The sequence below is a fragment of the Polypterus senegalus genome, chromosome 13 (genome assembly GCF_016835505.1).
Source record: "Polypterus senegalus isolate Bchr_013 chromosome 13, ASM1683550v1, whole genome shotgun sequence".
In the NCBI taxonomy this organism is placed as follows: domain Eukaryota; kingdom Metazoa; phylum Chordata; class Cladistia; order Polypteriformes; family Polypteridae; genus Polypterus; species Polypterus senegalus.
Window position 1 is genome coordinate 20,319,601 of NC_053166.1, and position 12,681 is coordinate 20,332,281.

The 12,681-nt window shown below is 43.4% G+C and overlaps 1 protein-coding gene across 1 annotated transcript in view; it reads left to right on the forward strand.

Annotated features, from left to right (window-relative positions):
- Positions 1 to 12,681, forward strand: part of apbb3 (amyloid beta (A4) precursor protein-binding, family B, member 3) — a 93,560-nt gene that overhangs the window by 23,819 nt on the left and 57,060 nt on the right. The window contains exon 3 of the mRNA XM_039775286.1: positions 3,438 to 3,514. Within this exon, the coding sequence (XP_039631220.1) occupies positions 3,438 to 3,514 (77 nt within the window). The remainder of the gene's footprint in view (positions 1 to 3,437; positions 3,515 to 12,681) is intronic.

A 12,681-nucleotide genomic window follows, 5' to 3' on the forward strand; every position in this document is an offset into this window, starting at 1 on the left:
GGGGTAGTAAGGAGACTCCACAAAGGTAGTCTCCAAACCTAGGATTCAAACGCTGGACTCTGGATGTCTGAGACAGTGGCACTAATCACTGAGCCATTGTGACAAAGATGACTTTAGAGTTAGGAATGGTACTTTTAAGGAATACTAGCCAACCCGCGGCGTAACATACGTCGCATAATCAGGCCGCTTTCTAAATGATTTTTAAGCACAGAGGAAAAAATAAACATTTGAAAAATCCGTAATTTAATAAACCACCAAGAAAAGTAACATTGCAACAATGCACGCTACGAACCAACATACAATTGTCCGTGACTGAAAACCGGAGGAGCGCAGTCGCGCTTTCTCCTTCCAAAGCAAAGGACGGCGGTTAAACGGCGCTCGTTGAGTACGCACTGCCCACTTATGTGCCCGCCCCCAACTCCCTACCTGAGTCGCTTTTGTCTGTGTACAGTCCACACGCACCTGTGAGTCACGTTGATTGTTAATTTTCCAAACACCGCCTCAGTCGGTTTCCACGTTGATTTTTCATTGTTCTTTGCGGTTCTGGCTGCTTTTTTTTTATATATAATCCACCAAGTCAACCGACCATGGGGGGGCTTTACAAAGGGCAGGGACGTAATCAGTGCGAGCGTATGACCCGCACGTACTGGGAATTTCGTTCGTGGGGAACAATTGGAAGCCACGGTCTCCATCACGAATGGGGTTCAACGGCTTACCCACGCTGGGTAGACACACGTTGATCCATTCAGTGTAGCGCGCGTGCAGTACTGGACATACAAGTGCATTACAGATCTGTTAATGCTCAATCTCACTGAAAGTCACTTGTCCCTCTAAGAATTTGGATGCCGACCGCTGTTGGGTCGTGTAACTATTTAGCAGACAGGAGTCTCGTTCGTTTTCGGAAATAACCAGCCAAATCGCTCCACCAACTAAGAACTGCCATGCACCATCACCCACTATCAATCTGTCAATCCTGTCCGTGTCCGGGCCGGGTGAGGTTTCCTATGTTGAGTCAAATGAAGCGAAACTCTCCACACCTGGTGGTGCCCTTCCGTCAATTCCTTTAAGTTTCAGCTTTGTAACTATACTCCCCCCGAACCCAAAGACTTTGGTTACCCGGTTGGCTGCCCGGCGGGTCATGGGAATGACGCCTCCGGATCGCCTGTTGCGGGGCCTGCATTGGTGAAGCAGGTGAGACGGTAATGAAACAGAGGTACAGGGCTTATTGGTTTTTAAAGACTGCTTCCTTCACTTGGTTTTAACCAATGCACGGAACGAACCAACACACAATCGTCCGTGCGGCGCTCAGGGTGGAACAGGAGGAGAGGAGAAGGACATCCACTCTGCTCACTCCGTCATGCTAGTCTGCTGATTTCTTGTTCAGTATACACTGCCTGCTCATGTGCCCACCTCCAACTCGTCACTCGAGTCATTGTCGTCTTTGTACAGTCCAGATGCACCTGTGACTCACGTAGACTTTTCATTGCTCTGTGCAGTTTTGGCTGACTTTCTATATATAATCCACCAAGACACCCGACTACGGTGGGAGGGGGGTGTGTACAAAGTGCAGGAGTATCTAAGAAGACGCATGTTTGTCACGGATGCGAATTGCTGTATGTAGTGTGCAAAACAGTTTGCTATGGTGTATGCGGTCGTGCGTCGTAACCGAAAACTCGTTTTTTAAAGACTGCTCACTTCATTGTGTTTTAACCTCAGTTGTAAAGGAACGTTTTAAAGATCCCATGGGATACCCCTCGCAAACCGTTTTACACGCTGCATATGGCGATTCACCTCCATGAGAAACATGCCTCTATTAACAGTCAACGTGGGTCGGAGCTGCATGTGACCTCTCCGACAGACGAATATAAATGACGCCGGTTTTTCTGTGTCGTTGTGTCCGAGTTGGTGGGCGTGGCTCTGTGAGTTGTCATCGTATCCAATGGTCTTGGAGTTGGTGGGCGTGGCTCCTTCCTGCGTACGCCATAGGTGTTTCACTTGTCGGCGGCTTAGTGAATCCACGCCCCTTCCGGCGTGCTTTTCATGGTTGTCTTGCCTTAGTGAATTATATATATAGATATTTAGTAAATCATTAAATTGGTGTTGTTAACTGTAGCATAACAATTACTAAATCATAGACAAATATAACAGAAATTAAATAAATACATGAAAAATAATAATTCAAAAATCTATCTATCTATCTATCTATCTATCTATCTATCTATCTATCTATCTATCTATGTAAACACCACACAAATGAGTGCTGTATCGTATGATAGGGTTTCTATATAATTTTCAGTACTTCCTCTTCTTCTTTTCCCACTTCTATGGAGGCTGATGTGCCTGATCAACCTTCTTCATACAGCTCGGTCCTGCACCTCCTCTTAAGGCAGAACCTTTTCCATCAGTTCTTCTTATATTTTACCCATCCACATGCACTTTGACCTCCTTCTCATTCTCTTCCACTGTACTTCCCTTTCTGTTTCTGTTTTGCCAACATATTTCTTGTCTCATCTCATCACATATCCATGTCATTTCAGCTTACTCTGCTGTACTTTTCTAGATTTCTCTCCCACTTTTGTTCTACCTCTGATTGTCTCATTTCTTATTCTGTCCTTTTTTGTAACCCCACTCATCCACCTCAACATTCTCATTTCTGCCACATCCAACTTCTATACCTGTACTCCCTTTACTGTCCATATTTCAGCTCCATACATCATCACTGGTCTTACCACTGTCTTAAAAGCCTGGCCTTTAACCGTCACCTTAATTCTTTGATCACACAATACTTCTGATACCTTCTTCCATTTGTTCCATCACACTATGTTCTATGGGTCATGCATTAATTCTCCATCAGAGTGACCACATGATTGACAGGAGTTTGCTTACTGCCCGTCGCTCTGCCACAGATGTTATATTTAAACTGATCCACTGTTTTCATTGGCTCTCACTACAGGCTAAACATGAATACTGATGATCATTAAGCCACAACTATTCTGTCTTCTTCCTATTTATAAAACAAACATATATGTCTAGTCCATACAAAATGTATGCAATTATGTGAAAATACTGTATAAAGCAGTGCATAATCCATTGAAACTACCAGATTACAAAGTGTTATATAGATAATGCTATATCAAAGAATAGAATAGCAATACTATGACATTTATGGTACTGTTATATCATAGAAAGGGTCTTATGATTAGCCTTCGGGGCCATTTAAAGCAAATATGGTAAAATAAATAAAATTATTTTGTAGTACTCTTCCATGCAGTCCACACTGTTATGAAAAGGAACTTCAAATATTAATCTGAGATTGTTTTTGCAGTCACTGAATAAATAAGATTTGATGAGTTTTGGGGGCTCACTTATACTTTTACCATACAGACTTTAACATTGACCTGCACTCAGATGATCACCTGACATTTTTCTTTCTGCAGATCAGGCACCAGGACACTTTGAGAAGAAATTCCAGAGGGAGGCAGACTGAGGACCCAGCAGTCTCTGCGAATCCGAGGTAGGGATTGCTATGGTGCTCTCTTCCTTGCCCAACACAAGTAGGAACCACTGGAGAGGTTTCATGGCTCTTTGGGTTGGTGGAATGTGTGCGAGTGAAAACAACTTCAGCAAAGCCATTGTGTTCAAGCCTTGTCATCATGGGGATGCTACAACTGTTAGTGTATGTTCTTTCGTGATGATTTTATACACTCACTTTTATTGCTTTGTCTGGTTTGTCTGCTTTTGTGAGCAGTCAGGTTTTTTTTTCTTTTCCCTTTTTGCGTTTGTTTTATTGTTTTAAGAATATTATATTGTACATTGTGTGACTGAATATGCTTTTGATTTCTTTCTTCCTGCACTATGTCATTCTTTTATTAATATTACCTTGTTAATTAAGTGTTTTATATTTTATGTCAATTCTGTTAGTCATTGAATGTGAGATGTTCCTTGTTATTTGTACTTTTGGCCTAAGGGGGGTGGCACCCCATAACGTTGCAGCTCACTATCTAAGGGAGTAGCAGCCTGTCAATTTTATGCTGCGGCATTAAGTTTCCTATTGTTGTTCAGGTTGCTCCAGCTTGGATTTTTATTTTGGGTGCTCAGTTTTTTAATTACATACTGTGTTTGTTTGAGGTGGATAATACAGCTGTCACAATTACCACTTTAAAACATAAGAATTAAGAAATTTCATAAACGAGAGGAGACCATTCAGTCTATCAAGCTAGCTAGCTAAACTGTCCCAAGTGGAGTTCAAAGACCCTCAGGGAATAAAGAAAAAAATGGCTTAATGTGGTCCTGCTGAATATCCTCATATAAAAATAAAGCTTTTTTATAAATTAGGGCCAAGCTTATATGTGTGTGTTGTTAGCAGAGAGTTTTAATCCAGGTTGCTAGTCACCTTTTCATCATGTCAATCACATCACTCCTTATTCACGTTAATTTTAACTCAGAATGCACTGGCGTAGCTTTTACTTTGGCTTTCAAATACAAACTTTTCTTGATAATCGCATGTTTTGTTGTTTCAGGGATGTTAAGGGCACAAGAAATATCAATCACCTGTTCTCCATTCTCCCTTCAGTTTGTTACATCAATCTAATATGAAGCACATTTCCTTTTGGGTCCAAAAACTCTTTTGGAATTATTGCTACACTTGGATGATATGTCTGCAAATCATAGCATTAAAAAAATTACTATGCAGCGATGCAAATAGGAGAAGACTTCATTGTTCTTTTACTGATGCCTTTATCCAAGGTGATTTACAACATTTGCGATATAATTGGTTACATTTTTTTATTTTTCCAATTGGAGCACAAGCAGATGAAGTGACATTCTTGTGGTCACACAGGTGTCAGTAGTGGGATTTGAACCTACAATTTCAGGGTTTGAAGTACAAACTTTTAACTACTATGCGTCGCTGTCTACCTTTTTTTCCAGAATGACTATAATCTAATTGGAGCAAAGCAACATAAATTAAATGCATTAATCAGAAGCAGGGACTACAGTTTTGTAATCATAGTAAAGTGTTTAATCAGCACAAACAGCCTTCCAAACATTTCACCAGATAATACTGAGCACACAATGAAAATAGTTGTAAATTGCAAATAGTAAAAAGAAAAATATCAAGTCACTACTTTGAAAAGATGAGCCCATGTTGTGCCTTTGCTGAGATCTCTGCTAAAGCGCTCGAGGAGACACTTGTGAGGACACTGTTTTTAATTTAAAAAGTTTGTCTCCATTTTATTTATTTTTGATCTTATTGCTGTCTAGTAGGGTGGCACAGTGGTAGCGCTGCTGCCTCGCAGTTAGGAGACCTGGGTTCGCTTCCCGGGTCCTCTCTGTGTGGAGTTTGCATGTTCTCCCCGTGTCTGTGTGAGTTTCCTCCCACAGTCCAAAGACATGCCAGTTAGGTGGATTGGCGATTCTAAATTGTGCTATGTGTGTGTGCCCTGTGGTGGGCTGGCGACCTGCCCGGAGTTTGTTTCTGCCTTGCACCCTGTGCTGGCTGGGATTGGCTCCAGCAGAGTCCCATGACCCTGTGTTAGGATATAGCAGGTTGGATACTGACTGAGTGCTGTCTAGTAGAAACCAAAAAGATATTAAGGAGATAGCTTTTTTGATATTTCAATCCTATGGGCTATGAGACCCCCATACTATGTGTGGCTTACTCAGCTTGTAAGAGTCATTTGCTGTTATTTACGTTATATTAACTCTTTCAGGGTGGATGTCGACTTTTGTCGCAAGAAGGGGTTGACGGAGGCAGGGCCGGATTTAGATGAAAAGAGGCCCTAGGCTATTCCACTTATGAGGCCCTTTCACCTCCCATTTTTACGTTTGTTCAAATTGCTAACAATTTGAATGTAGGCCCCTCTTGATCTTGAGGCCCTAGGCTGAAGACTAGTTAGCCTATAGGAAAATCCGGCCCTGGACGGAGGTAATCAACTGTAAACGGTGACAAAATCCACCGTTACGTTTTAGTTGGACTCTGTTTGCTAGAAGGAAAGTTACCTTCCCTGAGAGAAGGAAACACCAGCAGAAATGGCATCGACATCTGCCGAGAGATCAAAGTGAATGGGTAATGCAAAATACTCCGTGGACGACGTTTCGCATCGCAGACTCTAAATGGTCAGACTCCAATTTTGTGATCGAAAACAAATGTGAGATACCAGCATCAGCGGATTGGTCCCCAGATGATCGTGTAGCCAACATACCTACGGTAACAATGACGAGAGGTACAAAGCAGATTGCGATGCACTGCGACCGTGACCGTCTGAGCCATGCGGAGACAGCCTGGCAGCAGGACATTCCTGCCGAACTGGTAGCCACACCACGTGGCAACAGACATTTTATGTTGACTTCTGTGTGAAACCCAAGCTTTGTGTACTTTTTGGAAAACTGTGTTTTTCGAAACTAAATATTCAGCCCTTAAAGAGTTAAATGTTTGACTATATATTAGTGCATAGAATATGGGAGGTTCTTATAACCCCCACAAGCTGAATTAAATTGGTATATTCTAACTATTTCTTGTTCCTCTGAGCACAGATTAGGAGAAGGGCCTGCCTGCAGCCACTGTAAGGTGTTGAGCTCCACAGTAAACGGGAAGCAAGTGTACCTATAAGAATTGATGCTGGTTTGAAGGCAAAAGGTAGTAACACCAAATATTGATTTGATTTAGATTTTTCTTTTGTTCGCTCCCTTTACATTTTATAAAATGATAAAAATAAACAATCATTATTTATATTCCTGAAACCATTCTTTGTTTACAGCATTTTTTCACACCTGCCTAAAACTTTTGCACAGTACTGTATGTATTGACATACAATTTAACAAAGGCTAGCTAAAAACTGGGCAATAAAAAAGCAGTAGAGAATAGAATAGAGAATAGAAGTATTTCTAAATATATAAATCTCTTTGTGAAGAACGTTACAGTGTTGATGCAGGTGGAATGAGAGACATGAATAAAGTGCAATATGCAGTAAATGGAACAATGTGCACTGATGTTACAGATATGGTAAATGGCTTGTATTTGATATAGCGCCTAACTAGAGTTCAAGAACCCCCCTAGGCACTTTACAACACAACAGTCATTCACCCATTCACACACACAATCATACGCTGGTGATGATAAGCTACTATGAAGCCACAGCTGCCCTAGGGCACACTGACAGAAGTGAGGCTGCCGAACACTGGCGCCACCAATCCTTCCGACCACCACCAGCAGGCAACAGATAGTGAAAAGTATCCATCCATCCATTCCCTAACCCGTCGAATCCGAATACAGGGTCACAGGGGTCTGCTGGAGCCAATCCCAGCCAACACAGGGCACAAGGCAGGAACCAATCCAGAACAGGGTGCCAACCCACCGCAGGACACACACAAACACCAAGCACACACTAGGGCCAATTTTGAATCACCAATCCACCTAACCTGCATGTCTTTGGATTGTGGGAGGAAACCGAGCGCCGGAGGAAACCCACGCAGACACGGGAGAACATGCAAACTCCACGCAGTGAGGACCCGGGAAGCGAACCCGGGTCTCCTAACTGCGAGGCAGCAGAGCTACCACTGCGCCACCGTGCCGCCTAGTGAAAAGTAGTGAAGTGAATTTGTTCAATAAGAATACATTTGAAACGGACCACTATATGCCAACAATAAATCATATTCTGATGCAAAATGTGGTTTAGAGACTATTTTTTTGTCATGTCGCCCACAGAAGCCCTTAATCCAGCTCTCTTACTTAAACCTGGGCCTGGAAACAAGCATATCTGTGTGTTTAAAAATGGCCTTCGTTTGAAATATTTCCATGTTGTAACGCATACAAAGTGCCAACATGATCAGTGTAAGCGGACTAGTTGATTACTAGAATTACTAACAGCACATTTGTATATGAATGACTCTGTCCCAACCTTTACGATCCACTTCCGCGGTTTCCAATGTATCTATGCAGGTCACGTGTTTCCGCTTACTGTGGAGCTCAACACCTTACAGTGGCTGCAGCCAGATGCTCTTGCAGATTAGTTGCGGTTAGTGACCTGCCTTGCCGTGTGTAAGGCCTGGAGGGCCCGCGGTTTCAAACGTGCTCAGTTGTATGTGCAGAGCCGTATGTTTATAACGTACTGAATGTGAATAAAACATAGTGAAACAATTCATCCTTAAATATAGAATCAATCAAAGTTTAACAAGAAGAAGCATTTTTCCTTTTTTTTGCCTTTTTATTCACGTGTGTGGCAACTCATCTCTATTCTTGTGTGGATGGTTTGCTTGAATTTTCACTAAACCTTTAAAAATGAACGTTTGGACTGAGAAGTTTCTTTCGGCACGCGTTTGACCCAGGCTTGATCCTGGCTTACCTTCCAGCAGCTCCACGGCTTATGCTGACCTGGTACTTGCTTGTCATGTCACGTAGACAGTGCCATTGAGTACACAGATTGACTTGCTGCTGGGAGGCGGCATTCATTATTCAACTGATTGACTGTTTAAATCTAAAAGCTAAATAGGATGGACTAAAAGGAATGACGACACAGGCAGTGTTCACTGCAGACATACAATATAGAAAAGGTCTGCGTCTGTCAGGAGTGTAGAAGCACATACATGGGTGTGTGTTTGCATGTGTGTAGAGGGCATGTATGCTGGAGTGTGTGCCAATGTTAAAGTGTGTGTGTGTGTTAGCTTGTAATTAGATGTGTGTATGCGTGTCTGTTTGCAGGCATACAAGAATGATGTGCTTACAGTGGCAGATGGATTGTGTGCCTCTAAATGCCTGAATGAACACAAGAAACATAAGAAATTTGACAAATGAGAGGAGACCATTCTGTCCATCAAGCCAGTTTGTTTAGCTAACAGCTAAGCTGTCCCAACATCTCCTCCAGGTCCTTCTTAAAGGTTGTCAAGGTTCCTACTTGAACTCCATGTCCCGGTAGTTTGTTCCAGAGTCCCACAACTCTTTGAGTAAAGAAGTGCTTCCCGACTTTGGTTTTAAATGCACCTTCCTCTTAATTTCCAGGGATGTCATCAAGTATGCGATTCACCCTGAAGATGAAAGAATGTTGCTGGATGTGTAGTTATGCACATTGTGGACCACCAGGGGGAGTACCGCTCCCCAAACCTTAACACAGACAGGCTGAGGCACAAGGGTTTCCAGACAACACGCCTTTATTTAAGTGGGAAGCGTTTTTCTTTTGCTCCCCACTACACAGCACAGTACAAAGCATCAAATACATGTAACACCGTCCTTTTCTTCATCTTTCTTTCTCTCAGTCTGCACTCCTCTCGCAAGCTTTGTTCTTCACTTCCCGACTCTGTCTCATCACTCCGAGGCTGGCAAGTCCTTTTATATTAGCCAACCCATAAGTGGTTCTGCTCTTCTGCCCACATGGTATGCAAGCACTTCTGGAACATCATGCCACATGTCTCTTCCACTGCACCCCCTGGCGGCACCCACGGTACCCAACAGGGCTGCGATATCAAACTCCAGGTCCCATGATGCCCTGTGGGAATCAGTGGCACCTCTGTAAACCAGGGGAGCTGCCATCTAGTATTTTGGGAGAGACAGTGCCCTATAGCAGCCACCTTCCACAGGGCCGTCTTAACAGCATTATAGGCCCCCGGGCAAAGCAGTGCACTGGGACACCTACCTACACAACCACTCACAGGAATAAAAGTGTAAATGGTTGATAAAATTAAACATATATATTTATTGTATTAGTACTTCCAACAAAATCAGTGTTTAAACATTAAAAAAAAAACATGCTGTACAGCAAAGATTAATCAACACAAACATTTAAACAATAAAACACAAAAATTTCAACGTATAAATGATACTCAATTTGTAAACCATACAGATGGAGATGGCACGGTATGAAATTATTATGTATTATTTATTCTTAATGCTTGCACCACCACCATCTGCTCAATGCACTGTGATGTTCCAACAATGACGGATGGATTAAAAGCCAGAAGTCTGTATGACCATCAACATCAAGTGACTCTGTGAGAACCCTAACTACAAAGAGGACTCTTTCATTGATGTTAGGTAGAATGCTCAGAGGGGACTGGGCGGTCCCGTGGCCTGGAACCCCTGCAGATTTTACTTTTTTCTCCAGCCGTCTGGAGGTTTTTTTTGTTTTTTCTGTCCACCCTGGCCATCGGACCTTACTCTTATTCTATGTTAACTAATGTTGTCTTATTTTAATTTCTAATTCTGTCTTTTATTTTTCCTTTCTTCATTATGTAAAGCACTTTGAGCTATGGGGCGGCATGGTGGCGCAGTGGTAGCGCTGCTGCCTCGCAGTTAGGAGACCTGGGTTCGCCCTGTGTGGAGTTTGCATGTTCTCCCCGTGTCTGCGTGGGTTTCCTCCCGCAATCCAAAGACATGCAGGTTAGGTGGATTGGCGATTCTAAATTGGCCCTAGTGTGTGCTTGGTGTGTGGGTGTGTTTGTGTGTGTCCTGCGGTGGGTTGGCACCTTGCCCAGGATTGATTCCTGCCTTGTGCCCTGTGTTGGCTGGGATTGGCTCCAGCAGACCCCCGTGACCCTATTCGGATTCAGCGGGTTAGAAAATGGATGGATGGATGGACTTTGAGCTACTTTTTGTATGAAAATGTGCTATATAAATAAATGTTGTTAATCAAGTGTTCAACATAAACATTTGCAAAATTTCTTTGCAGAGAATTGAGTTGAAGTGATGTTAACATATACGCTTTTACATTATGTAGTGCATGAGAGCCATACACTGTGACAGTAGATGGCGCTATACCAGCGCTTAACCCTACACAGACAGACACAGGAGGCACACTAATAAAACACAAAAGTTTTTTCTTTTCTTTGCCTGCGGGCATTGCCTTCCTCGATGCCCACAGATACAACACAGTCCAAGAGCACAAAACACACCTCTAGACAATACTTTTCCTTTCTTTCTTTCTTTCTTTCTTTCTTTCTTTCTTTCTTTCTTTCTTTCTTTCTTTCTTTCTTTCTTTCTCTTCCACTCCTCCTCTGCAAGCTTTGTCTCCCTCCTCCCGATTCTGGCTCACCAAGTACTCTCTGCTGGGCCCTTATATAAGTCACCCAGAAGTCCTCCAGGTGCTTGTTACCTCAGTTCTGTCTGCACTTCCAGAAGAACTGCCCACATGGGCTCAGGAACAGCTGCAGCACCCCGTGGCGGCATCCCCGGATCCCAACAAGGCTCTAGATAACTCCATCTCCCATGAAGCCCTGCGTGAGTCAGAGGCACCACTGTAACCCATGGAGGCTGCCATCTAGCATCCCAGGGTAGGTACTGTTCTACTCATGCTTGCCCCCCCCAGTCTTCTCTCCCCGGCCGACTGTGACAACACATATAGGCATGTGAGGTTGCAGAGATGACCGTGGTACTAAATCGGAATGTGAATGCCAATGTTCACTTGTAACACAATAACAAATATTTATAGTTTAGTATAGTATATGATTTATTGATTGACAGCAAGTCACAACATACATAGATTAGCATGGGGCCCCTGGGCAACTGCCCAGTGTGCCCATGCATTAAAACGACCCTGTCTTTCCATCTTTTGGGCATCCTGGCCGGGCTGGGCTGCCGGCCGTCCCTTACAACATGCAGTTAGATTTCTCTGAGGGGGAATCTGCATGTATGTACATAACTTTCCACCGATGAAGTTATGCATTGATACTCTGTAGAAATAAGGGAACAGAATGTTATGAAGGGCTGGGGACCAACCAATTACCTTGTTTAATGAAGGAAATCAAAACCAGAAATAAAACAAAGCAACAATAAGGACTCACAAGTTTTTAAATCAGTCAAGGGCTTCTCAGGTGTGCACTTGTTGATGTGAAGTGAAGGTGGTCCAAATGGGTGGCACCTGTTGGTGGTGTTGCGGATTAAATGGCTCCCAGGGTGGAAGGTGTGGAACCACAGAGATTATACTGAAAGTGACATCAAGGTGCGTCCTGGGTTGAGAAGAGGTGGTCAGAGATCATTTTCACTGCTGCCCTGCGGCCAACTGTCTTAACTTCATTGAGCCGCTAAGACGCTCCCTAAATTCTCACATGCGACAATGTCTACACTAGACTTTTTCTGGGGAGTTTGTTTTCAGATTAATTGATTGTCCATGCAACACATGTAGACAAGATAAACTACCGTGCAGTGTAGCAGATAATCAAACTTTTTGTTTACCTTCAAATGTCAACACCAGGGCCGTTTGAAGGAATTTGGGGGCCCCAAGCAAAATGGACATGGAGGCCCCCCGCACGCACGCACTCAAAGGAACCACAGCATAGCCATACATATTTCTGCTAGCCTACCTGCTGCAAAATTGCACCATTTGTACAAGACAAGTAGAGCTATTTTATGTGTGTAATTTATCACCTACCACTGTCTTGTTTTTTCTTATCCTCCTCTTCCTTTCTCTTCTTTCTTTTTTGGCTTCCTGAAGCATAATTCCGCTTCATGACTGCCGAGGAAGTTTTGTATTTTGCCAGCAGCAGAGATCGCGTGGTTGGCTGGCTGCTGTCAGCGAGGGGGGCCCCCCTTGAGGGGGATCCCGATAACAGTGTCATTGCACTTTACTGCATTCACTATCAATGGGGCGCTCACACAGTTTGTCGCTGCATTTTATTCTTAACCAGTCGTTGTCTCGGGGCCCCAAGCAATTGCTTGGTTTGCCTGCCTTGTCGCGACGGGCCTGGTCAACACAA